The sequence below is a fragment of the Dendrobates tinctorius genome, unplaced genomic scaffold (genome assembly GCF_039654945.1).
Source record: "Dendrobates tinctorius isolate UK_male_01 unplaced genomic scaffold, ASM3965494v1 ptg000171l, whole genome shotgun sequence".
NCBI classification, from domain to species: domain Eukaryota; kingdom Metazoa; phylum Chordata; class Amphibia; order Anura; family Dendrobatidae; genus Dendrobates; species Dendrobates tinctorius.
In genome coordinates, this window is record NW_027361838.1 from 6,884,675 (window position 1) to 6,908,264 (window position 23,590).

At 48.1% G+C, this 23,590-nt stretch overlaps 1 protein-coding gene across 1 annotated transcript in view; it reads left to right on the forward strand.

The window, feature by feature from the left end:
• USP14 (ubiquitin specific peptidase 14) overlaps positions 1-23,590 on the forward strand; it is a 65,719-nt gene that overhangs the window by 35,406 nt on the left and 6,723 nt on the right. The window contains exons 9-12 of the mRNA XM_073550865.1: positions 8,411-8,496; positions 15,855-15,969; positions 16,460-16,525; positions 23,197-23,289. Of these exons, the coding sequence (XP_073406966.1) occupies positions 8,411-8,496; positions 15,855-15,969; positions 16,460-16,525; positions 23,197-23,289 (360 nt within the window). The remainder of the gene's footprint in view (positions 1-8,410; positions 8,497-15,854; positions 15,970-16,459; positions 16,526-23,196; positions 23,290-23,590) is intronic.

Sequence of the window (23,590 nt, forward strand, 5' to 3'; positions counted from 1 at the left end):
TCGTTCAAGGGATGGTCGGGGCTCTAGAAAGCGGACCCATGACGCTTCCCCTAGCCCTGTTAGCGCTTCTGCATCTGCGGCTCCTATCTCTCGCTCTGCGTCTCCTGGAGTTCTCAGCGAGCACGACTCTGATTTTGATTCTGACACGTCAGCCCCTCAGAATCCTCCATCTGATCAAGAGTCTCTTGATTCTCTTACAGAATCAGTTAACAAAATCCTGAAGTTGGATGAGGATAATGTTCCCGCTCCAACACATCCTATTTCTCTTAAGAAATCCAAGCGCGTGCGTAGGTTATTTACCAGCCATCCGGATTTTAAGGAAGTGGTTCAGCAACATAGAGATCGTCCGCATAAGCTATTCACAGGGCACAAGTCTATTCAGGCTAAATACCCCTTTGACCCAGATCTAATGAAAGATTGGTTACAGTCCCCTCCGGTGGACCCGCCTGTATCGCACCTGGCTTCAAAGACACTTCTGTCTGTGTCCGAGGGGTCCTCGATCAAAACCCCTCCGATCGTCAGATTGACTACTTTGCCCGTTCAGCTTTTTGAGCTTCAGGAGCAGCGCTTTTTCCATCTTTCGTGGCAATTTGGGTCACAAAAGCAATGACCGCTTGGGCGGAGGTCTTGATTACCTCCTTCCAGGACACCAATCTTCCTCCGGAAGCAACCGCGGTCGCCAGGCAGATAATTCACGCAGCGGACTTCGTAGTGGACGCCTCTTTTGACGCCGCCAACTGCGCTGCTCAAACTGCCGCTAATGCGGTCTCCATTAGAAGAGCCCTATGGCTCCGCGACTGGCGGGCGGATGCCGCATTCAAAACATCCTTGACTTCTCTCCCGTTTCAGACAGGTCGCCTTTTTGGAGAGAAACTAGATCAACTCATTTCTGATGCTACCGGGTGGAAGAGTAAATTTCTCCCTCAACAAAAAGCTGCTTGGCCGTTTCGCAACCAACAGCCGGCGCGCTTTCGTTCCTTTCGCAACAACTCCGGTTGGTCCTCCTTTCCCTTCTCTTCCGGATCAGGTCCATCTTCGCGCGGGGACAGAGGCTCCCAGGTCTCGTACAGACCTAACCGTCTGTGGAAATCTAGACCTAGGGCTTCTGGTTCCAAAGGAGCCAGGTCTCAGAGATCTACCCAATGACTTGTTGCGGTATCCGGCGGACACCGACAAAGTAGGCGGCCGTCTACTTTCCTTCAGCCACACCTGGCTCGCGGTCGTCCACGACAAGTGGGTCAGGGAACTAATGTCCTCCGGATACAAGATAGTTTTCCTCTCCCCCTCCAACTCGTTTTTTCCTTTCCTCTCCGCCCAAAGGAAAGACAAGAGCCTTCCTTCGGGCTGTTCAAGCTCTCTTAAGGGACGGCGTCATCATTCCGGTCCCTCATCACCAAAGGTTCAGAGGATTTTATTCATACCTTTTTGTGGTTCCAAAGAAAGACGGCTCGATGCGTCCCATTCTGGATCTCAAACTGTTAAATCAATTTGTCACGGTTCGGCAATTCCGAATGGAATCTCTCCAGTCAGTAGTCGCTTCCATGGAGAAAGAGTTCCTAGCATCCATCGACATCAAGGACGCTTACCTTCACATCCCGATCTGCCCGTCTCACCAGCAGTTCCTGCGCTTTGCAATTCATAAGGAACACTTCCATTTCGTGGTCTTGCCCTTTGGACTCGCCACTGCCCCTAGGGTCTCTACCAAGGTCATGGCGGCTGTCATGGCCATTCTCCACTCTCGGGGAGTAGTAGTAGTGTTACCGTATCTGGACGACCTGCTCATCAAGGGTCCGTCCCTTTCAGCCTGCAAAGAATCTGTGGAGATCACAGTAAATACACTTTCACGCCTGGGGTGGAAGATAAACTTCGAAAAGTCTTCCCCGAAACCGGCTCAGCAAATCTCCTTTTTAGGAGTGATCTTGGACACTTCCTGCGGGTTGGTCATTCTCCCTCCAGAAAAGACGCAAGCTTTACAACAGGCAGTGTGAACTCTTTCCCGTCCAGCCTCACTCCATTCGTTTCAGCATGAGAGTTCTTGGAAAAATGATAGCTGCCATGGAAGCAGTTCTGTTTGCACAGTTCCCTCTGCGTCCCTTACAACACCAGTTGCTGTCATCTTGGGACAAGAACCCGTTCTCCCTGGACTGTCGGATCCTTCTGTCCCTGCAGGTCAGGCAAGCCCTCAAGTGGTGGACTCTGAAGTCCTCCCTGAATCAGGGAAGATCTTTTCTCCCAGTAAGATGGTTGATAGTAACCACCGACGCAAGTCTTCTCGACTGGGGTGCGGTCTTTCATCACCACACGGCACAGGGTCGTTGGCCAACCCAAGAATCACGTCTCCCCATCAGCATCTTAGAGATTCGAGCGATCAGAATGGCTCTACGGAGTTTCCACCATCTCCTCGCAGATCACCCCACCAGGATTCAATCAGACAAAGCCACGGCTGTAGCGTATATCAACCGCCAGGGAGGTACTCGTAGCAAGATGGCCATGCACGAAGTGAGTCACATCCTCCATTGGGCCGAGACCAACCATTCCTCCATCTCGGCAATTCACATCCCCGGCGTGGAAAATTGGGTGGCAGATTTTCTCAGTCGCCAAGGCATTGCCTCAGAGTGGTCTCTTCATCCAGAAGTCTTTCACCAGATCTGTCTTCGTTGGGGGACTCCGGATGTGGACCTCATGGCCTCCAGGCTAAACAATGTGTCTCGGTTCATTGCGCGATCCATGCGCCATCGGAGCGGACGTCCTGGTGCTGCCATGGCACCGGTTCCGGCTTCCATACATCTTTCCCCCTCTTCCCTTGCTTCCGAGGGTCGTCAAGAAGAAGATCCGAGCAGTGGGAGTGCCTGTGATCCTAGTCGCACCAGAATGGCCGCATCGAGCATGGTATGCGGAACTAGTACAGCTAGTTGCCGACGTTCCCTGGCGACTTCCAGATCGCTCGGATCTGCTTTCTCAGGGCCCGATTTACCACCAGAACTCCAGGGCCCTGTCTTTGACGCCATGGCTGTTGAATCCTGGTTTTTAGCACAGGCTGGATTCTCTCCCGACGTCATCTCCACCATGATTAGTGCTAGGAAGCCCGTATCCAGACGTATCTATCACTGCACCTGGGAAATATTTTTTTCATGGTGCAAGGATCATGGTCGTTCCCCTCTGGTATTCTCCATTCCGAGAATATTGGAGTTTCTTCAATCCGGACTAAGATCAGGCTTAGCTCACTCAAGGGCCAAATTTCGGCCTTGTCAGTGCTTTTCCAACAAAGAATTGCCACCAGACCTCGGGTCAGGACGTTTATTCAAGGAGTCTCCCATGTAGCGCCTCCTTATAGGAATCCATTAGAACCATGGGACCTTAACCTGGTTCTCGGGGCCTTACAAGAGGATCCTTTTGAACCGCTGCAGGACGTGTCATTGACCATCCTCTCTTGGAAAGTGGTCTTTCTAGTAGCCATCACGTCAATCAGACGAGTTTCGGATTTGGCAGCTCTGTCCTGCCGTTCTCTGTTCCTGAATTTTCATCAGGACAAGGTGGTTCTCAGAACGTCCCCGTCCTTCATGCCCAAGGTCGTTTCCTCTTTCCATAACGAGGAAATTGTTTTGCCTTCCTTTTTGTCCGGCACCAGTCCATCGCATTGAGAAGGCCCTCCTCACCCTGGATGTGGTTAGGGTGCTGAGACGGTACATCTCGCGGACGGCTGCTTTCCGCATGTCAGATCCCCTGTTCATACTTCCTCAGGGGCATAGGAAGGGCCTAGCCGCATCCAAAGCAACGCTAGACAGGTGGATTCGCTCTGCGATTCAGGAATCCTACCGTGTCAGCAACGCGCCCATTCCTGCGGGGATTAAGGCGCACTCTACCCGGTCAGTGGGCGCCTCGTGGGCCATTCGGCACCAGGCTACGGCAGAACAGGTCTGCAAGGCTGCGACTTGGTCCAGTCTGCATACCTTTTCAAAACATTACCAAATTCATTCTCAGGCCTCTGCAGATGCCGCTCTCGGCAGACGCATCCTGCAATCGGCAGTACCTCAGTCTTAACTCAGAGGTACATGGGGTATTAGCAGATGTATGCTCCCCACCCAGGGACTGCTTTAGGACGTTCCACAATAAGGCGTAGGAGAAATAGGGATTTTTGTGTGCTCACCGTAAAATCCTTTCCTCCGAGCCATTCATTGGGGGACACAGCACCCGCCCTGTTTAGCCTACTGGCTCATTTGTAGCATTCTTAGGTTTTGACATAGTACGTTACTGTTGACTGTTTAAGCTCCTACTGCTTTTTTCACTGAACTGGAGATATCTCATCCAGCTGCGGGGTGTATACTGCAGGGGAGGAGTTAACATTTTTCTTTCTGAATGCTTAGTGTCCTCCTAGTGGCAGCAGCATAACACCCACTGTCTGTGTCCCCCAATGAATGGCTCGGAGAAAAGGATTTTACGGTGAGTACACAAAAATCCCTATTTCATGTCCGTGGTGCTGTGATCAGGCATACCAAAATGTCCAAGTTCACGCTACTGTATTTTCATTCCGAGTGCTGTTCGTGATAAAAAAAAATAGACCACCTTCAAGCCGACGTAATTCAGTGCAGTGCATATGAGTTCATTCCCCCCCCCCTTTTTACTTTTTCATGGACTGAAGCTGTGCTTGAAGAAAATTTGCATCATGGATTAGTTTCTTCTGTGTGTTGGATGAGACTCCTCCATTCAAGCCTATTGGTGCACAAAAGAAAAGAAAATGTTATATCATATGGAGCCACCTTACATATCGTATTTTGTGGTTTATAAGACGCACCGGATTATAAGACACACCCCAAATTTTGAGGAGAAAATTAGGAGGAAATTTTTTTTTTTTTTTTTAAGGTGGTGCTTCTTACAGTCCATGTGTCATATTGCTCTCTGAGGGAGGAGGCTGCGGTGAAGTGGGGTCCCAGGGTCGCTGCTGGCGGAGGCTGGAGTGGGGCAATGCTGCAGACCCCAGACTGGGAGAAAGGGTTGTTCGGATGTGCGACACTGTAGGTGTTCGGTGGTGCGGGGACTCCGCCGACATTTTATGTAAGTCCGGAGCCCCCGTACTTACATGATTTACTTTGCGATAGATTCTGGGGAAAATGGCTGCCGGGGGCGGCGCATGTGCAGATGGATATCTTGGCACTGAGATCTCATCTCCCAATATCTTGGTGCCCAGATCTCCATCTGTGCATGCGCTTTCCCCGGGAGCCATGTTCCCTGAGTCCACCACTATGTAAACCATGGAAGTGCGGGGGGTCCCAGGCTTTCAAAAAATGTAGGCGGAGCCCCCGGACCACCAAACACCTGCAGTGTCGCAAATCTGAACAACCCGTTCTCCCAGCCTGCGGTCTGCAGCAACGCGCCACTCTTGCCTCCTCCAGCTGGGACCCTGCTCCAACACGGCCAGTAAGGTATATTCAAATTATAAGACGCACCCCCATTTTCCACCCAAATTTGGGAGAAAAAAGAACGTCTTATAATCTGAAAAATAAGGTAATCATTTTTATGATGCATTGCAGGTCTTCAACTTTTGAAACTTCATTTAAGTGTTGTAAACTTTTAATAACTTTGGTATAAAAATGGATTGCATGCGGATGACAATGAGGGAATGAGGGAAAACCTTTTTTTTTTTTTTTTTTTTTTTTTTTTTTTACACATTTTTTGATCAAATTTGGCTTTTTTTGGATTGCCTCATGTGACATTATTACTTACGTTCTAGAATATAGTGACGTATCCGTATTTTTGCGGTGATTAATGACCTTCAAATTTCTACATACAATTGCTTATCAATAAACTAGAATGTCATCAAAAGGTTAATTTATTTCAGATCTTCAATACAAAAAGTGAAACTCCATATAAAGTCATTACAAACCGTGATCTTTTTCAAGTGTTTATTTATGGTCATGTTGATGATTATGGCTTACAGTCGATGAAAACCCAAAAGTCATTATCTCAGTAAATTAGAATATTTAACAAAAAACACCTGCAAAAGCTTCCTAAGCATTTAATAAGGTCCCTTAGTCTGTTTCAGTAGTCTCCACAATCATGGGGAAGACTGCTGACTTGACAGATGTCCAGAAGGCAGTCATGGACACACACTCCACAAGGAGGGTAAACCACAAAGGGTCATTGCTAAAGAAGCTGGCTGTTCAGAGTGCTGTATCCAAGCATATTAATGGAAAGTTGAGTGGAAGGAAAAAGTGTGGTAGAAAAAGGTGCACAAGCAACCGGGATAACCGCTGCCTTGAAAGGATTAAGAAAAGGCCATTCAAAAATTTTGGGGAGATTCACAAGGAGTGGACTGCTACTCGACTCATTGCTTCAAGAGCCACCACACACAGACGTATCCAGGACATGGGCTACAAATGTCACATTCCTTGTGTTAAGCCACTCATGACCAATGGACAACGCCGGAAGCGTCTTACCTGGGCCAAGGAGAAAGAACTGGACTGTTGCTCAGTGGTTCAAGGTGTTGTTTTCAGATGAAAGTAAATTTCTCATTTCATTTGGAAATCAAGGTCCCAGAGTCTGGAGGAAGAGTGGAGAGGCACACAAACCAAGCTGCTTGAGGTCTAGTGTGAAGTATCCACAATCAGTGGTGGTTTGGTGAGCCATGTCATCTGCTGGTGTTGGTCCACTGTGTTTTATCAAGACCAAAGTCAGTGCAGCCGTCTACCAGGAAATTTTAGATCACTTCATGCTTCCCTCTGCCGACAAGCTTATTGGAGATGGAAATATCATTCCCCAGCAGGACTTGGCGCCTGACCACACTGCCAAAAGTACCAATACCTGGTTTAAAAACAACAGTATCACTGTGCTTGATTGGCAGCAAACTCGCCTGACCTTAACCAAAGCAACCTGGGCTTCCATAACACCTCACCAATGCCGCAGGCTGATCTCCATGCCACGCCGCAGTGATGCAGTAATTGATGCCGAAGGTGCACCGACCAAGTATTGAGTGCATTTACTGAACATACATTTCAGTAGAGCAACATTTTGGATTTTAAAATCATTTTTCAAGCTGATGTTATAGAATATTCTAATTTACTGAGATAATGACTTTTGGGTTTTCATTGGCTGTAAGCCATAATCATCAACATTAACAGAATTAAACACTTGAAATAGATCACTCCTTTTGTAATGACTCCATTTAATAAGTTTTACCTTTTGTGTTCAAGAACTGAAATTACCATAACTTTTTGATATTCTAATTTTGTGAGAAGCACTTCTATGTTTTTGACTTGCTGTTCTAGCGCCACCATGTACCACAGCGCTTTGCAGACATAATCAGTACTGTTACCATTTGGGCTCACCTACATTCCCTATCCACATGACTTTGGAGTCTGGGAGGAAACTGGAGAACACAGATGAAACCTACGCAAACACGTGGAGATCTTAGACTCCTTGCAGATGTTGTCCCTGGTGGTATTTGAACCCAGAACCCCAGCGCTGCAAGGCAACAGTGCTCTTTATCTTGCACCTTTTTAACCCCTTCATGACCGGAGGTTTTTTTGGTTTTTCGTTCCTTTTCTTCCCAGAGCTATAACTTTTTTTATTTTTCCGTCAACATGGCCATGTGAGGGTTTATTTTTTGCGGGACTAGTGAGTGCAATCCCGCACTTGTTTTTTGTTTTGGCTCTTTTGCTAGGGTCACTAAACGATCAGGTTACCGTAATCCTTTTTTTTTTTTTTTTTTTTTGTTTTGATAGAGCGGGCAATTCTGAACACGGCGGTATGTGTATGTTTTGTTTTTTTGTTTGTTTTATATTGAATGGGGTGAAAGGGGGGTGATTTGAACTTTATTTTTTATTTTTAAAACTATTTTTCTTTAACTTTTGGCAGGCTTCAATAGTCTCCATGGGAGGCAAGAAGCTGCCATAGCCCGATCGGCTCTGCTACATAGAGGCGATGGTCAGATCGCCTCTATGTAGCAGAATTAGAATTGCTATGAACGACGACCACTGGGTGGCGCTCATAGTAATCCTCAAGGAGACCTCTGGTTGTCATGCTGACACACTGGTAACCCACGATCACATGACTCAGGTCACCGGTGTGCGCACTTATGGTCGGAAGCGGATGTTAAATGCCGCTGTCAGGTTGACAGTGGTATTTAACTAGTTAATAGGCGCGGGTGGATCACGATTTTGCCCACCTCTATTGCGGCCACATGTCAGCTGTTCAAAACAGCTGACGTGTCCTGGCTTTGAGGTGGGCTCACTGCCGGAGCCCACATCAAAGCGGGGAATACTGACATCGGCGTATTAGTACGTCCGATGTCAGTAAGGGGTTAATTAAAGCAAAATCAGGAAAAATATTCTATAAAGTAGCGCATATTTCTATGTCCATTTACTCTGTCTTGGCAAAATGGTAGGTTAACTAGCTCTTTATGTTGTTTCTATAGACGGAGTCCGCTGGCACTGCTGCTGCTGCTGCTGCACCAAAGAAGAGTTTTATTGACCAGTTTTTTGGTATTGAGTCAGAAGTGACGTACCCTTTTTATAGCAAAAATTAAAGGAAATAAGACACTGAAAACATACAGTTGGAACAGAAGGGCACACATCGGGGGAATTGACCCTTTTTAACTATACAATATTCATAGCGTCTCCACAGCGGCTTTATATTATGCTTTTGCCATGTAGTAAATGGATCATGTTTGTTTTCCTTGTGGTACATCATATCTCGTTACTGATTTTATCTAGCTGCCCTTCGTTCTTGGTCTGTGTCTCAGGCTACTTTACATACATTATGGCCATTATTCCTCCTTGAGAACTGTAGGGTACACAAGGTAATCTTCATTAAGCTGTATATACAGACTACTCGCACATTGCAGTCGTCTGACGCCGTCCTGATTCTTTATTGAAGAAACCAAAATGGGTAACATTAGTCACCAGCTGACATCCCGAGTCAACATGGTGTCACAGGATGTGACGTTTCGGGAAGAATAGCCCTCTTATTCATGTTTCATACCCATGGCTCAGCTGGACTGTTTTATAGGCACATATTAACCCAAATACGATCTAATTCATAATTCATTCACAAAACTACATCAGAGCTTCATGCCTATGAATAAAAGTTCCAGCCATAAACTAAGCAATAACGTAATACCTCTCGGTTAATCGTTTCGATTGTAACTTTGCAAGTCAGCCCATCCAATAAACCTCCTGCTGCAGCAGTTCTTTACTAGCTGTAATGTCCCGAATAATGGCAACCTCCTCTAACACTTGCCAATGTAATGCATTAATAGAGTGTCTGTCTGGCAACCGATGTGCCTAAATATTTGTTTTATGTTTGGATGCCATCCCCTGACCGCTGCTCACATCCTGCGGTTTAGAAGATCAATTAGTAGATTTATGTTCATTCAAACAAATTTTAACCTCGTCCATTTTAATAAGAATATGCAAATTTCTCGTTCGCCTTATTGGGGGACACAGAGACCATGGGTGTATGCTGCTGACACTATGCACAAAAAAAGGTTAGCTCCTCCTCCGCAGTGTACACCCCACCGACCGGCAGGAAGTTCCTCAGTTTAGCTTGGTGTCAGTAGGAGGTGGACACGGGTCTTTTATTAGACCCCTATCTACCTCGTCGTGCGTCGTTCCTTTACAGGTTTCGGAGGGATACGGAGTGAACAGTCACATCCGTACTCCCACAAAGAGACTATGAGTACGGCGTGTACTGCCACCCCGTATCCTCATAGGTCTCCGCGGCAGGACCAGGAGCCTCGCACAGGTGCGTGCCAGCTATACGGACGGTCCTTGCCCCCCGCCTCCAACCATCTCGCCTACCAGAGCCTGACGGTTGGACGAGGCGTGGATTCCATAAAGACGACAGACAGCGTGGGATTCTCAGGTACCTTTATTGTGGCCCCCGGCCTGGGTGAGTATGCGGTCTAGCGGTCCCCCGGCGTTTTCATCCTAAGGCGGTCGCCAGGGGACCACGGTAGGGCCTGCGCGCCCGCTTCTCCCCACGGTCGCCGCATCCATGAAGGCCCCTTTTCTTTCGGGCCTTGTTCTGCGCCCCCCCCCCGTTTCTTCATCCCGGCAGGGGTATACAGGGGTCGGGCTGTGGGAAGCAGGGACGCGGCCCGGGGTTGCGGCCCGGTGTTGCGGCGCATCTTCCGCGCCGACCCCCTGCTGACAGGCGGCCGGCGCTATTAATTTAGGCCCTGGCTTCATCTCGGGCCTACCGCTGCGTCGCGGCCACGCCCCCTGCCCCTTTCTTCTAAGCGGGCTTCTCTCCCGCCCGTCCTAGGCCTTCCCAGCCCCCTTGCCTCACACCAGCCTGCTATTGGACAGCGGGCGGTGCTAAGGGGATCTCTGCGGCGAGCTCCGCCCTTCTTCCTCTGGCAGCGCGCCCTTTCCCTGGTGGTCGCCATCTTTTCAGCCTGCCAGCCGGACCTCATTCCCTGCCGGATTTCGGTTGCTGGGCCTTTTTTTCAGCCGGATTGGCCTGGCCTCATCCTGCAGCCAGATCAGAGAGCGTCGCCCTTGGGGACACCGGACCGTGAGTAGCTCTGCACCTGCAGACTGACACCCTTCTCTGCCTTCTGTCCCCCAACCGGCCGGCACTGCCTCTCTTTTCACTATGTCCAACGCTAAGTCTGATCGTACCCGCTCTGCGTCCAGCCTGACGCCGCTCAGGAGCCATCCATAGCCCCAGGGGCGAGTGAGCCCCCCATGCCGGGTTGGGCCTCCTCTTAATCACAGTCAGTGGCAGACCTCATCTACGTGTCTCAGTCCCTAGTAGCCGTTCTGGACAAGTTGCCCTTGAGAGCTTCGGCGGGACCCAGCACGTCTCGGGACGTCCCATCTGACCCAGCCAGCGGCAGTCGCAAGAGGCCCAGGCAGGACCTCCAGGCGGAGTCCTCCCCTCGTCCTACCTCACCCCATAGTCCCCAGCAGTCTCCCTCTCGGGCCTCCTCCACCGAGTCAGGCGAAGCGCTTTCGGAATCGGAAGGGGTCTTAGAGCTGGATTCGGACCAGGATGCGAACATGAAGGTTACTGTGCAAAACCTCATTGCCGCGATTCACCATACCTTTGACATCGCTGACGCCCCTGCGAAATCCTCAGATCAGGAGGTTTCGTCCAGACGGGCGGAAACACCATCCAGGGTGTTTCCCTTCCATTCTGAGTTTGGAAAGATTTTTACAAAGGAGAGAGAAGATCCGACCAGACGCTTTCAAAGAGGAAAGCGTCTCGGCGTGCTGTACCCGTTTGCTAAAGAGCTCACGGACAACTGGGCCGCTTCTCCCTCGGTGGACCCTCCCGTGTCCAGACTTTCTAATAATACGGTCCTTCCGCTGTCAGGTGTGGCGTCGCTAAAAGATTCTAATGATAGGATCATAGAATCTCTAGCAAAATCTGCCTTCGAAGCGGCATCAGCAGCGGTATGTCCAGTCTTTGTTTCTTCTTGGGCAGCAAAGGCCATATCCACTTGGGCAGATGACCTTCGGCAGGGCATTCTGGATAAGGCACGACCAGAGCATTTGGCCGATCTCGCCAATCAGATTTCCCATGCGGGGGATTATCTGCTTTCTGCCTCCTTGGATGCCGCATCTTGCGCAGTTCAGGCGTCAAGTAACATCGTGGCAATCCGACGTACAATTTGGCTCAAGGCCTGGCAGGCGGACTTGTCCTCTAAAAAGTCTCTAACCAATCTGCCTTTTCAGGGAGTGCGTCTCTTCGGATCACAATTGGATCAGATTATTAAGGACGCTACCGGAGGTACGAGTTCTCTTCTCCCCTCCAAGCCTCGCAGACCACCTCCAAGGCGTCAGTTTCGTCCCTGTCGGACTTTCCGCCGTTTCAATACGGCGGAAAACCCTTCCAACCAGCAAAGGCCACAGGCACGTCAGGAAAGAAAGAAGGTTTCCTTCAGGCCCACTCCGTCCTGGCGGTCCCACTCTTCCCAGGGAAGACCGTCCAGATCTAGATCTGGACGGTCTACGTCCGCATGACTACCATCGGTCTCCCGTGGGTCCCTTCCAATTGGGAGGTCGACTTCTCTTCTTCAGCGACGTCTGGCTCGCCTCAGTAGAGGACGCTTGGGTCAGAGAGGTTGTATCAACAGGATACAAAATAGAGTTCATTTCTCTTCCACGGGATCGTTTCTTACAATCCCGTCCGCCGAGGGATCCGGTCTTGGTCCCGGGGTTCGGTTCGGCCATCGCCTCTCTTCTCAGTTCCGGGGTGATTGTGCCCGTTCCCGAATCGGAACGCTTCACAGGGTTTTATTCAAACCTGTTTGTGGTGCCGAAAAAGGACGGGACAGTTCGACCCATCTTGGATCTCAAGTTACTCAACAAGAGAGTTCGCCTTCGCCACTTCCGGATGGAGTCAGTTCGCTCGGTAATTGCTTCCATGGAGGAGCAGGAATTCATGGGTTCCATAGACATCCAAGATGCCTATCTACATGTGCCCATATTTCCCGGACATCAGAAGTTCCTGCGGTTTGCGATTCTTCACGAACATTACCAGTTCGTCGCGCTTCCTTTCGGGCTCGCCACCGCTCCCAGAGTCTTCACGAAGATTATGGCGGCGTTGATGGCCTTGTTGAGGATCAGAGGTCTCGTTCTTTTTCCGTACCTCGACGATATCCTGATCAAGGCCCCCTCCTTTCAACAGGCCCGCCTAAGTGTGGCGATCGTTCTAGACACCCTGTCCAGTTTTGGGTGGATCGTCAACCGGGAAAAGTCCTGTCTGGTCCCTACTCAACGCCTTGTGTTTCTGGGCCTTCTGTTCGACACTCGTCGGTCAAGGGTATTTCTCCCACAAGACAAGATTCTTTCCCTGCAGCAGGGCGTGCGATCATTACAGATCACACGATTTCCATCCCTCAGGTCAGCCATGAGGGTCCTGGGGAAGATGGTGGCGGCGATAGAGGCAGTTCCCTTTGCCCAATTTCACGCCAGGCCACTCCAGCAGGCCATTTTGTCCAGGTGGAACAGGTCGGCTCTGTCTCTGGTTCGTCCGGTTCGCCTTTCCTGCCGGATCAGGCGGTCTCTCAACTGGTGGTTGACGTCTCCCCTCATTCTCTTGTGGCGGTCTTTTCCCGTTCACTGGCAGATTGTCACTACGGACGCCAGCCTCATCGGCTGGGGTGCAGTGTTCCGCAATCACACTGTTCAGGGTCGATGGTCGACTCAGGAATCAGCTCTGCAGATCAATGTCCTAGAGATACGGGCGATCCATCTAGCTCTCGTCCACTGGGAAAGGCGCCTCAAGGGCCTGCCTGTCAGGATTCAGACAGACAATGCCACAGCGGTGGCGTATATCAACCGCCAAGGGGGGACACGGAGTGTCTCAGCCCTGGCGGAAGTGTCCAGAATTCTTCAATGGGCAGAGACCTTTGTTCCAACGATTTCCGCGGTTCACATTCCCGGCGTGGACAACTGGGCCGCCGATTTCCTCAGCCGCGAGGGTCTCGCGGCAGGGTAATGGTCCCTACATCCGGAGGTGTTTCATCTGCTCTGCCGTCGGTGGGGAACCCCGGATGTAGACCTCATGGCATCTCGCCTCAACAGGAAAGTACCACAATTCGTGTCCAGGTCTCGGGACCCTCTGGCAGTGGGCGCCGACGCTCTGGCCGTCCCTTGATCAGTTCGTGCTCCCCTACCTGTTCCCTCCTCTGCCTCTTCTTCCCAAGTTGTTGAAGAAAATCAAAGCAGAGGGGATTCCAGTCATCCTCATCGCCCCGAATTGGCCCAGAAGGTCTTGATTCGCAGACATTGTCAACCTCGCGGACGCCCCCTGGAAGCTTCCCGACGGGCAGATCTGCTGTCTCAAAGCCCGATTTGCCACCCCAATTCTCGGTCGTTCAATTTAACGGCGTGGCTGTTGAGACCGAGGTTTTGAGACAGGCAGGATTCTCTGATCGGGTAATTCATACCATGATCCGCGCCAGAAAGCCTTCTTCTTCGAAGATCTATTACCGTACTTGGAAAGCCTATTTCTCCTGGTGTGAGGCCAATGACATCGCGCCCTTGGTTTTTTCGCTCCCTTCTATTCTGGCGTTTCTTCAGGCAGGGCTGGATGCGGGGCTTGCTCTCAGTTCCTTGAAGGGTCAAGTTTCGGCACTGTACATTTTATTTCAGAAAACGCTGGCCTCCCGGCCCCAGGTCAAAACCTTCCTCCAGGGTGTGGCTCACACGGTTCCTCCGTACCGAGCTCCCGTGGATCCTTGGGATCTTAATTTGGTTCTTCAGGTTCTGCAGGGTCCTCCTTTTGAACCTCTCAGGGACGTTTCCCTTTCCCTCCTTTCTTGGAAAGTGGCCTTTCTGGTGGCCATTACCTCCATCCGGCGCGTGTCGGAATTAGCGGTACTTTCTTGCCGCTCTCCTTTTTTGGTCCTTCATCAGGACAAGGTAGTTCTGCGGCCTCCGCCCTCTTTTCTTCCGAAGGTGGTATCTTCGTTTCACCTCAATGAGGACATTGTTCTGCCATCCTTCTGCCCGAGCCCAGCTCACCCTCGGGAGCGGTCTTTGGACAAGCTGGACCTAGTCAGGGCATTGAGAGTCTATCTAGCCCGGACGACTTCCTTGCGGAAGTCAGACTCTCTGTTCATCACCCAGCCTCAAAGGCCACTATTGCGCGCTGGATCAGATCGGCAATTTTGGAGGCATACCGGGTCAAGCATCGAGTGGCCCCTCCAGGGATCAGAGCGCACTCTACCCGGGCGGTGGGTGCCTCCTGGGCGGTGCGCCACAGAGCTTCCGCGCTGCAGCTTTGCAATGCTGCAACGTGGTCATCGGTTCACACCTTTGTGAAATTCTACAGGGTCCACACCTACGCTTCGGCGGACGCCAGCCTATGTAGAAGGATTCTGCAGGCTGCGGTGGCGAGTCCACTGGCCTGATGGAAGTTTGTTTCCCACCCCAGGGACTGCTTTGGGACGTCCCATGGTCTGTGTCCCCCAATAAGGCGAACGAGAAAACAGGATTTTTTGGGTTGCTTACCGTAAAATCTGTTTCTCGGAGCCTTCATTGGGGGACACAGCACCCTCCCATGTTCTACAACTCCTGTTCTTATGTTTGTCGGTTTGTTACAGTTGAGTTGTTTGTTCTGCTTTCAATCTATTCTGTTACTTCTCCTACTGCTTTCTCACTAACTGAGGAACTTCCTGCCGGTCGGTGGGGTGTACACTGCGGAGGAGGAGCTAACCTTTTTTTGTGCATAGTGTCAGCCTCCTAGTGGCAGCAGCATACACCCATGGTCTCTGTGTCCCCCAATGAAGGCTCAGAGAAACAGATTTTACGGTAAGCAACCCAAAAAATCCTGTTTTTCATAACGCATGTGAAAAATAAAAAATCTTAAGCTGCAATTTTATACATTTTTTTCATTGGGTAACAATTGAAAGGTAAGGAGAAAAAATGTCTCTTCTACTTTTTATGATCTGGTGAAGGGCCCACTACCATAACCTTTCTGTATCTTCTCTATTTCACTATCCTATTGCGCTTTACTAGATGAAATTCTCCCAATTCTCATAAGCTGGCTACGAGACAGGCCTTTAAGACCAGCTATAATGTAAAGCGTTCTTGTTAAGCATCAGTTTAGGAAACGACCAATATTCCACTTTCTCATCAAATTTCACAATCTACATCCAAATAGTTGCGCTGATGACTGCTGTATTCATTTGAAAATTAGATGTTCTCCCAGTAGGACACAGGCCTGTCCAATGAACACTGCGATATGAGTAGTCTGTATATGAAGATCATTGAAGGTTGCCTTATACACCCGACCGTTATATCGAGTGCTCTTTATCCATATCATACATGTGGGTTTTGAACTACTGAGTCGTCGTGGACATGATTCTCGCCAGCCTTGTGTTTCCTTAATGATGCCCTAAGCATGAAATGTACTGAATCGGAGGAGGAAGAAGTAACCAAAAGCTATGAAAATCATCTCCAGCTCAACTGCTACATCAACCAAGAAGTGAAATATCTCATCACAGGCCTCAAACAGGTGAGCAGCTCCTTGTGTTCTACGCTATATCGGTGATTGCACAAAGGCAATTACTTAGGACAAGCTAATATTCATAGCCTATCTGCACATTATAAATTTATTTTTTTAATTTACCAAATGAGCATATGGTCAGCAAAATAAGCTTTATGATGATCCATATAATATTTCTATTAAACTCTGCATGATTTTTAGGACCATTCTGGTTTCAGAATGGACACATGGTGGTCTGCAAAAAAAAAAAACCCCTTACTGCACCTACACTGTTGATTTCCTGGCTTCCTTTCCAGATTGAGGGAAGGAGGGTGGACATCAGGTGAGTGCTGCAGCCAATCACTGGCCAGACTGATTACAGCGTTCACGGTCCCGTTCTATCTGAGTTGTAAGAAACGGTCTCCTAGAAGACCAATTTGGCCCAGGTTTGAAATGATTGAAAGGTAGGGGGCAACCCCTGTAAATAGTATTTTTTTTCAGTCTCTTTAATTCTTTTCAGCGCCTTCAAGACGTAATCACCAAACTGTCACCGTCATTACAAAGAGATGCTTCGTATAACAAAACTGTAAGTATAGAAATTGTTTATTATAAATCATTTTGTAAAAATGAAATTGAAGGAAAGTCCCAAAAAAGCAGTAGCTTGCAGAAACGAATAAAAGGCTATAGACCCCTTTCATAAGAAAAACTGATCCAGGTTTTAGATTATTCTCTTGTGGGAGTGTCCCTCTCTGTAATACATGCTGGATGTGAGGTCTATGTCCTGGGTGCTGCTGTCTGCACCTGCTTTCTTGTATCTGCATGAAAAGCAATTACCATATTTGTTCTCCATGAACTTTACTTTTTCTATAGCCTGTCTTATTTGCTCTCTATGACTTATATGTTATATTAAATATATTTTATTACGGTATATTATTCCCCTTTTTTCGTTGCAAATCTGTTCACAACTTCCAACCCAAGGTTGGTTTTTTTATTTATTTTTTTTCTGAAAGCTGCATAACTCTGCATTTAGGATACAAAGGAATCATGATTTTTTGCAGCATGTGATTTACGTCATGGGCGAACAGTATTTAGTACTTATGCAGAATTTGTGTTTGGACTTTCCCATCTGTCAGGACTCGCCTGTGTTAAAGCCTACACTTTGCCATGCATGTTCTCCTTAAACACAATGTAATATGCACTTGATAATAAATGATATACACATTTACATAATATGCACGCATATACATGGTACAAACATCCACACAAGGATGCATAAGATACCCATGTACAAATAACACATGCATATACATGACATTTTTGTGATGGACTTGGACCCCCTTCACATGTCCTAATATTTCCAGTAGTGGAAAAATCAGAACTGGAGCCATCCTTGTGACAGTATGACGCCATCCGTATGGCATACGTATGTCTGTGTGCACCATCGTTTTTATACATAATGGAATAGAATAATACAAATGACAGATTTTTAGTTGTTAGATGTGTAAAGATATAGCTAGATGAATATATCTAACCATTAAATAAATGGCGCGGAGTCCCCCTTATTTTTATTAACCAGCTGAGGGATGGTGTTATTATGGGAAAAGGTCACTATCCATAAAGATTCCCAGCCTATTAATATCAGCTCATAGCTGTCTGCGTAAACAGGCTAATTGGACAGCTTCGGGCTGTCATCTAATGGATGCCCCATTTATGGGGCAGCTGGGGTTATTAGTCTGCAAGGGGGCCAATATCCATGACCTCTTCCAAGGCAATCTGTTTAGCCTTTGCTGGTTATTAAAAATAGGGGAATTCCACGTCAATTTTTTTTCTGGTCCCCCTATTTAATAGCTAGTAAAGGCTACGCAGACAGCTGTGAGCTGATGTTAAGGCTGTGTGCACACGCTGCGGATTAGGTGCGGATTTTGTAAAATCCGCAGGTGAAACCGCAGGTTAAAAGACCTGCGGATTGCTCTGCGGTTTTGCCCTGCGGTTTTTCATCTCCTCAATGGAGGAGATGGCAAACCGCAGGGGAATCCGCAGAAAGAATTGACATGTCAATTCTTTCTGCGGATTGAAAACCGCAGATAATCCGCGCGGAAAATTCCGCACCGTCTGCATTGCGGTGTTTGATTCCCATAGAGAATCATTGTACTGTACACCGCAGCAAAAACTGCTGCGTGTGCACACAGCCTAATAGGCTGGGAGCCTTTATGAATATTCCCAGAATAATTGCATCATTCCCCAGCTGTCTGCTTTCTCTCAGTTGGTTAATAAAAATGGAGGATCCCACACCATTTTTTTTTTTTTATTATTTTTTTTTTTTTTTTAATGCTCTGATTACAGCGGTCATCAGCATTTCCTGGCCTCGCTGATCACAGGGAGACCAAGTGAGGCTGATGCAATTTGTAGTCAGCATCCGGCTCCTTGGAACAGTGCTAGCTGAGTTTTTCTCAGCTGCTAGTACTTGACACATGGATGATACACACAGGTTTCGTCAGTGTGCACGTGTGCGGGACATATTGCGGACCCTGCTGCCGGGATAAAACTGACTTGTCTGCATGTATTGCACATGGACACACTGACGTGTGCAGCCCCATAGATCTGGATGGGTTTACTTGTGTAAGGGTCCCGTTACACGCTTCAATGTCCCAGCGATCCAACCAACGATCCGACGTGCATTTTCGAAATAAAGTACCCCTGCCTCATCAGGTCAGAGATCTCTTTAATAAAGAATACATCTTTTAATAGTGCCCTCTGGAATCCACGGTCTGTTTGTAACAAGCTTCCTTTCCTACACAACTACTTTCTGAACAACTTTCTTAATCTGTTGGCCCTCACTGAAACCTGGATTCAGGATTTTGACAATGTCTCTCCTGCTGCCATTTCCTATGGTGGCTTACAATTCTCTCATTCCCCGAGACCCACAAACAGACATGGTGGTGGAGTCGGCATACTCCTGTCCCCACAGTGCACTCTCCAGGTCATCCCCCCCAGTTCCATCACTCTCATTCCCTTCTTTTGAGGTCCACACCATCAGGCTCTTCCGTCCCCTCTCCCTCAGAGTAGCGGTCATATACCAGCCCCCAGGCTCACCCACCCACTTCCTTGACCACTTTTCAGCCTGGCTGCTGCACTTCATGTCCTCAGAAATTCCAACCCTTATCCTGGGAGACTTCAACATCCCCCTTAACAGCCCTACTTCCACATCTGCATCCCAGCTTCTATCACTAACCACCTCTCGAGGCCTCTCGCGGCCTCTCGCAGCTTTCAAGCTCTGATACACACCGGGACGGTAACACCCTTGATCTGGTCTTCGTCCGGCTCTGTTCAATCTCCCACCTAAATAACTCGCCGCTTCCACTCTCTGACCACAACATTCTCTCCTTCACGCTCACAAATCCTTGCCCACCCCAGCTCACTCCTACCTACTACACATTCAGAAATCTACAAGCCATTAACCCTCAGACACTTTCAGATTCCCTACACTCATCACTGTCCCCAATCTCCTCTTTTTCCTGTCCTAACCTGGCTGTTCATCACTACAATGACACTCTTAGAGGCACCCTTGACCAAGTAGCTCCCCTCACCCTCAGAACCTCCAAGCACAGAGTAAAATAGCCCTGGCTCACATCACAAATTCAACTTCTCTAGGAGTGCTGAACGCCTAGGGAGAAAAACCCGCACACCAGAAGACTTTATCCACTTCAAATTTATGTTAAGAACCTAGAACGCTGCCCTTCACCTCGCCAAACAGACCTACTTCACCACCCTGATCTTCTCACTAGCCAACAACCCCAAGAAACTTTTTGACACTTTTCACTCCCTCCTCAGGCCAAAAGCACAAGCCCCTATCACAGACATTTGTGCTAATGACCTGGCCTCCCATTTTACAGAAAAAATAGATAATATCCGTCAGGACATCTGCTCCCAACCACCAAGTGCTGTGACTCCCATTCCTTCCTGCATCTCCCCTGGCTCACTTTCCACATTTAATCCCCTCACAGAAGAAGTCTCCAGACTCCTCTCTTCTCGTCCGACTACATGCACTACCGACCCCATTCCCTCACATCTCCTCCAGTCTCTCTCTCCAGTCATCACAACCCACCTAACTACAATCTTTAATCTCTCCCTCTCCTCGGGCATTTTCCCATCCTCCTTCAAACACGCCATTGTTACTCCATTACTAAAGAAGCCTGCTCTCGACCCATCCTGCACAAACAACTACAGACCATTCTCTAATCTCCCCTTCATCTCTAAACTTTTGGAGCGCCTAGTTTACTCCCGCCTTATCCGTTACCTCTCCACTCACTCCCTTCTAGACCCTTCACAGTCCGGCTTCCGCCCCCTACATTCAACTGAAACTGCGGTCATCAAAGTGACCAGTGATCTTCCGACAGCAAAACGTAACGGTGGCCACTTGCTGCTCATTCTTCTTGACCTATCTGCAGCTTTCGATACTGTTGACGACCATCTCCCACTCTCTAGGCTCCAGTCACTAGGCATTAAGGACACTGCTCTCTCCTGGTTCTCTTCCTGTCTCTCTGACCGCTCCTTCAGTGCTTTGTTCTCTGGCTCCACGTCGTCTCCTCTTCCTCTTGCTGTCGGATTACCTCAGGGCTCAGCCCTTGGCCCCTTCTTTTCTCTCTACACGGCCCCAATCAGCAGATTTGGCTTTCAGTACCATCTTTATGCTGATGACCCACAACTATATACGTCTTCCCCCGACCTTACCCCCGCTGTACTACAGAACGCCAGTGACTGTCTGTCCGCAGTCTCCAACATCATGTCCACTCTCTATCTGAAATTCAACCTCTCCAAAACTGAACTACTTCTGCTCCCGCCGTCTACTAATCTCCCTAAATCTGACATTTCCCTCTCCGTGGGTGGCACCATAATAACACCCCGGCAGCAGACGCGCTGTCTGGGTGTTATGTTTGACACCAATCTCTCCTTCACATTCCATATACAATCTCTTGCCCGCTCTTGCCGCTTACACCTAAAGAACATCTCTAGAATCTGTCCTTTTCTCACCATGGAAACAACAAAAACCCTCACTATAGCATTGATCCACTCCCGCCTGGATTACTGCAGTGCTCTATTAATTGGCCTCCCCGTCACTCGACTATCCCCTCTCCAGTCCATACTTAATGCAGCAGCCAGGGTCATCTATCTGACAAATCGGTACTCGGACACGTTCGCTCTTCGCCAGTCCTTACATTGGCTGCCCATTCATTATAGGATCCAATTCAAAGTACTTGTTCTCACCCACAAAGCTCTCCACAGTTCAGCACCCCCCTACATCTCCTCCCTCATTTCTGTCCATCGGCCTAACTGACCGCTGCGCTGTGCAAACAACTTTCGACTAACCTCTGCACTAATCTGTACCTCCGACTCCAAGACTTCTCCCATGCTGCTCCTATCCTCTGGAATGCTCTACCCCAAGAAATCAGGACTATCCACAATTTGCATAGTTTCAGGCGCTCCCTCAAAACACATTTGTTCAGAGCGGCCTATCTCGTTCACTAATCAAAGTCATTCTATGTGTAAGTGTGCATGTGTAGCCCATTCACTATCTCCATCCATCCATCCCTCACTCCCTCAAGATGGCTGGACCATCACTGTAAATACACCATTGTAAATACACACCTGTATTTTGGATCTCCCCCACCTCATTGTACATTGTAAGCTCTCACGAGCAGGGTCGTCTTATTTTGCTTTATTGTATTGTTAACGTTGTTACTTGTGACTTGTGTTTTGAAACTGTTAAACTGTAAAGCGCTGCGGAATATGTTGGCGCTATAGAAATAAAGATTATTATTAATAATAATATTTTATATTGAGAATCCCGGTGACATATCCACTTTAATTTTCTTAAACTGAGGAGGCTTAAAGGAAGCCTGTCACATAAAAAAAGCTATTAACCTATAGATATTGGGTTAATCTACAGGTTAATATCATTCTGAACCTGTGCTGGCACTTGGACCCCCACAGCTGTAAGGAAATGTACTTTATTTCCCCCGGCAGTGTTCGGCGTCCAGTCACTGCTCTGCGTCCAGTCACTGCTCTGTGTAGAGACCAGCAGCTGTAACTATACCCCCGACACTGACTGACTGACAGCAGCTCGGCAATGGGATCGATCAGCTGTCAGTGCCGGGCGCACAGTTACAGCTGCTGCTCTCTATACACAGAGCGGTGACTGAACCCATGCCGACGCCATCCCCGTGACTGAATCCAGAACGCTACAGGTTATTTTTAAGAAATTCACTTAATTGGTTTTCAACAAGCACAGTAGAGCTGCATTTTAACATCTGAGACCCCTCTTTGACAGCCTTGATTATTTTGGTACATTTTCTAAGAATCTGTTATATTTTAGATTCTATTGTGTAAGTTAAAGGGTTTTTTCCCAGGAATACAGTGCCCTTTCATATACGAACGTGTGTGTGTGTGTATATATATATATATATATATATATATAGATAGATAGATAGATAGATATATAATAGATAGATAGAGATATATATATATATATATGTGTGTATATATAGATGTGTGTGTGATATAATTTATTTTATGTTTGTTAGCAGTCTTCAGATGTGTATAGTGCTACAGGCCTTTATCTATGCAGTCTGTCAAGTCGGTCCAACCATAACTGGGCCTCCCAGTAACAATCGCACATGGAATCCTCCTGACTACAGCATACAGTCATGGCCGCCGGCTTTTCACATGAACGAGCAGGGTTGGCTTATGCACGCTGACATTTTTCATCTGTGAGCATCAGCCCAGAGAACACTTGCCTCCCTGAATGAAGAGGTCTTCAGACACACTGCCTGTCAGTCTCTCCATTAGTCTCGTGCTTCCCAGCTAATCGGCAGCACCCATACAGCAATCACATGACAACAGAAGCTCCAGCTAGTTGCCGTACTCCGCTTCTATGCAGCCAGTCTGTAACCAGAGGGTCTCTGACATCGTTATTGCACTCGGGAGCGCGCACAGAAGCAGGGAACTCTGGGAAATTAAGTTGGAATAGCCTGGAGCAAGTCATGTGATGCTTGGCTGCTGACACGCCCACAGGCAAATACATTCACTGAAGCTGACTGGAAGTCTGACTGACATCCTGTAAAAGCTCAGATATGTGCTAGGAAAACACATAGAATGCTTTGAAGTGCATATGGCTAAAGCGTAGGCTTTTTTTTTTTTTTTTTAATCATCCTCATGGGAAAACCCCTTTAATTTTCACTTTTTGTGGTCTTTTCACAGACAAGAATAAGCCGTTTACCTGCTTACCTGACAATCCAGATGATGCGGTTCTTTTATAAAGGAAAAGAGTCTGTAAATGCCAAAATTCTTAAGGTACGTTTGTATTTCTGTGATTTGTGACGTTTAATAATGTGTCACAAAGGCTGTAATGATCACTTAGTGTCTACAGATGTGTGAAAGTGTTTGACTCCTTCCCGATTTCTTATTCTTTTGCAATGTGGCTGAATTACAACAATTTTCAAAGATAAGAGGGATAGTAAAAGACTCATTGCCAGTTATCACAAACGCTTGATTACAGTTGTCGCTGCTAAGGGTAGCCCAACCAGTTATTACGGTAGGTTTAGGGAGGCAAGCATGCAAAAGAATAGGAAACCAGGAAGGGGGCAAACACTTT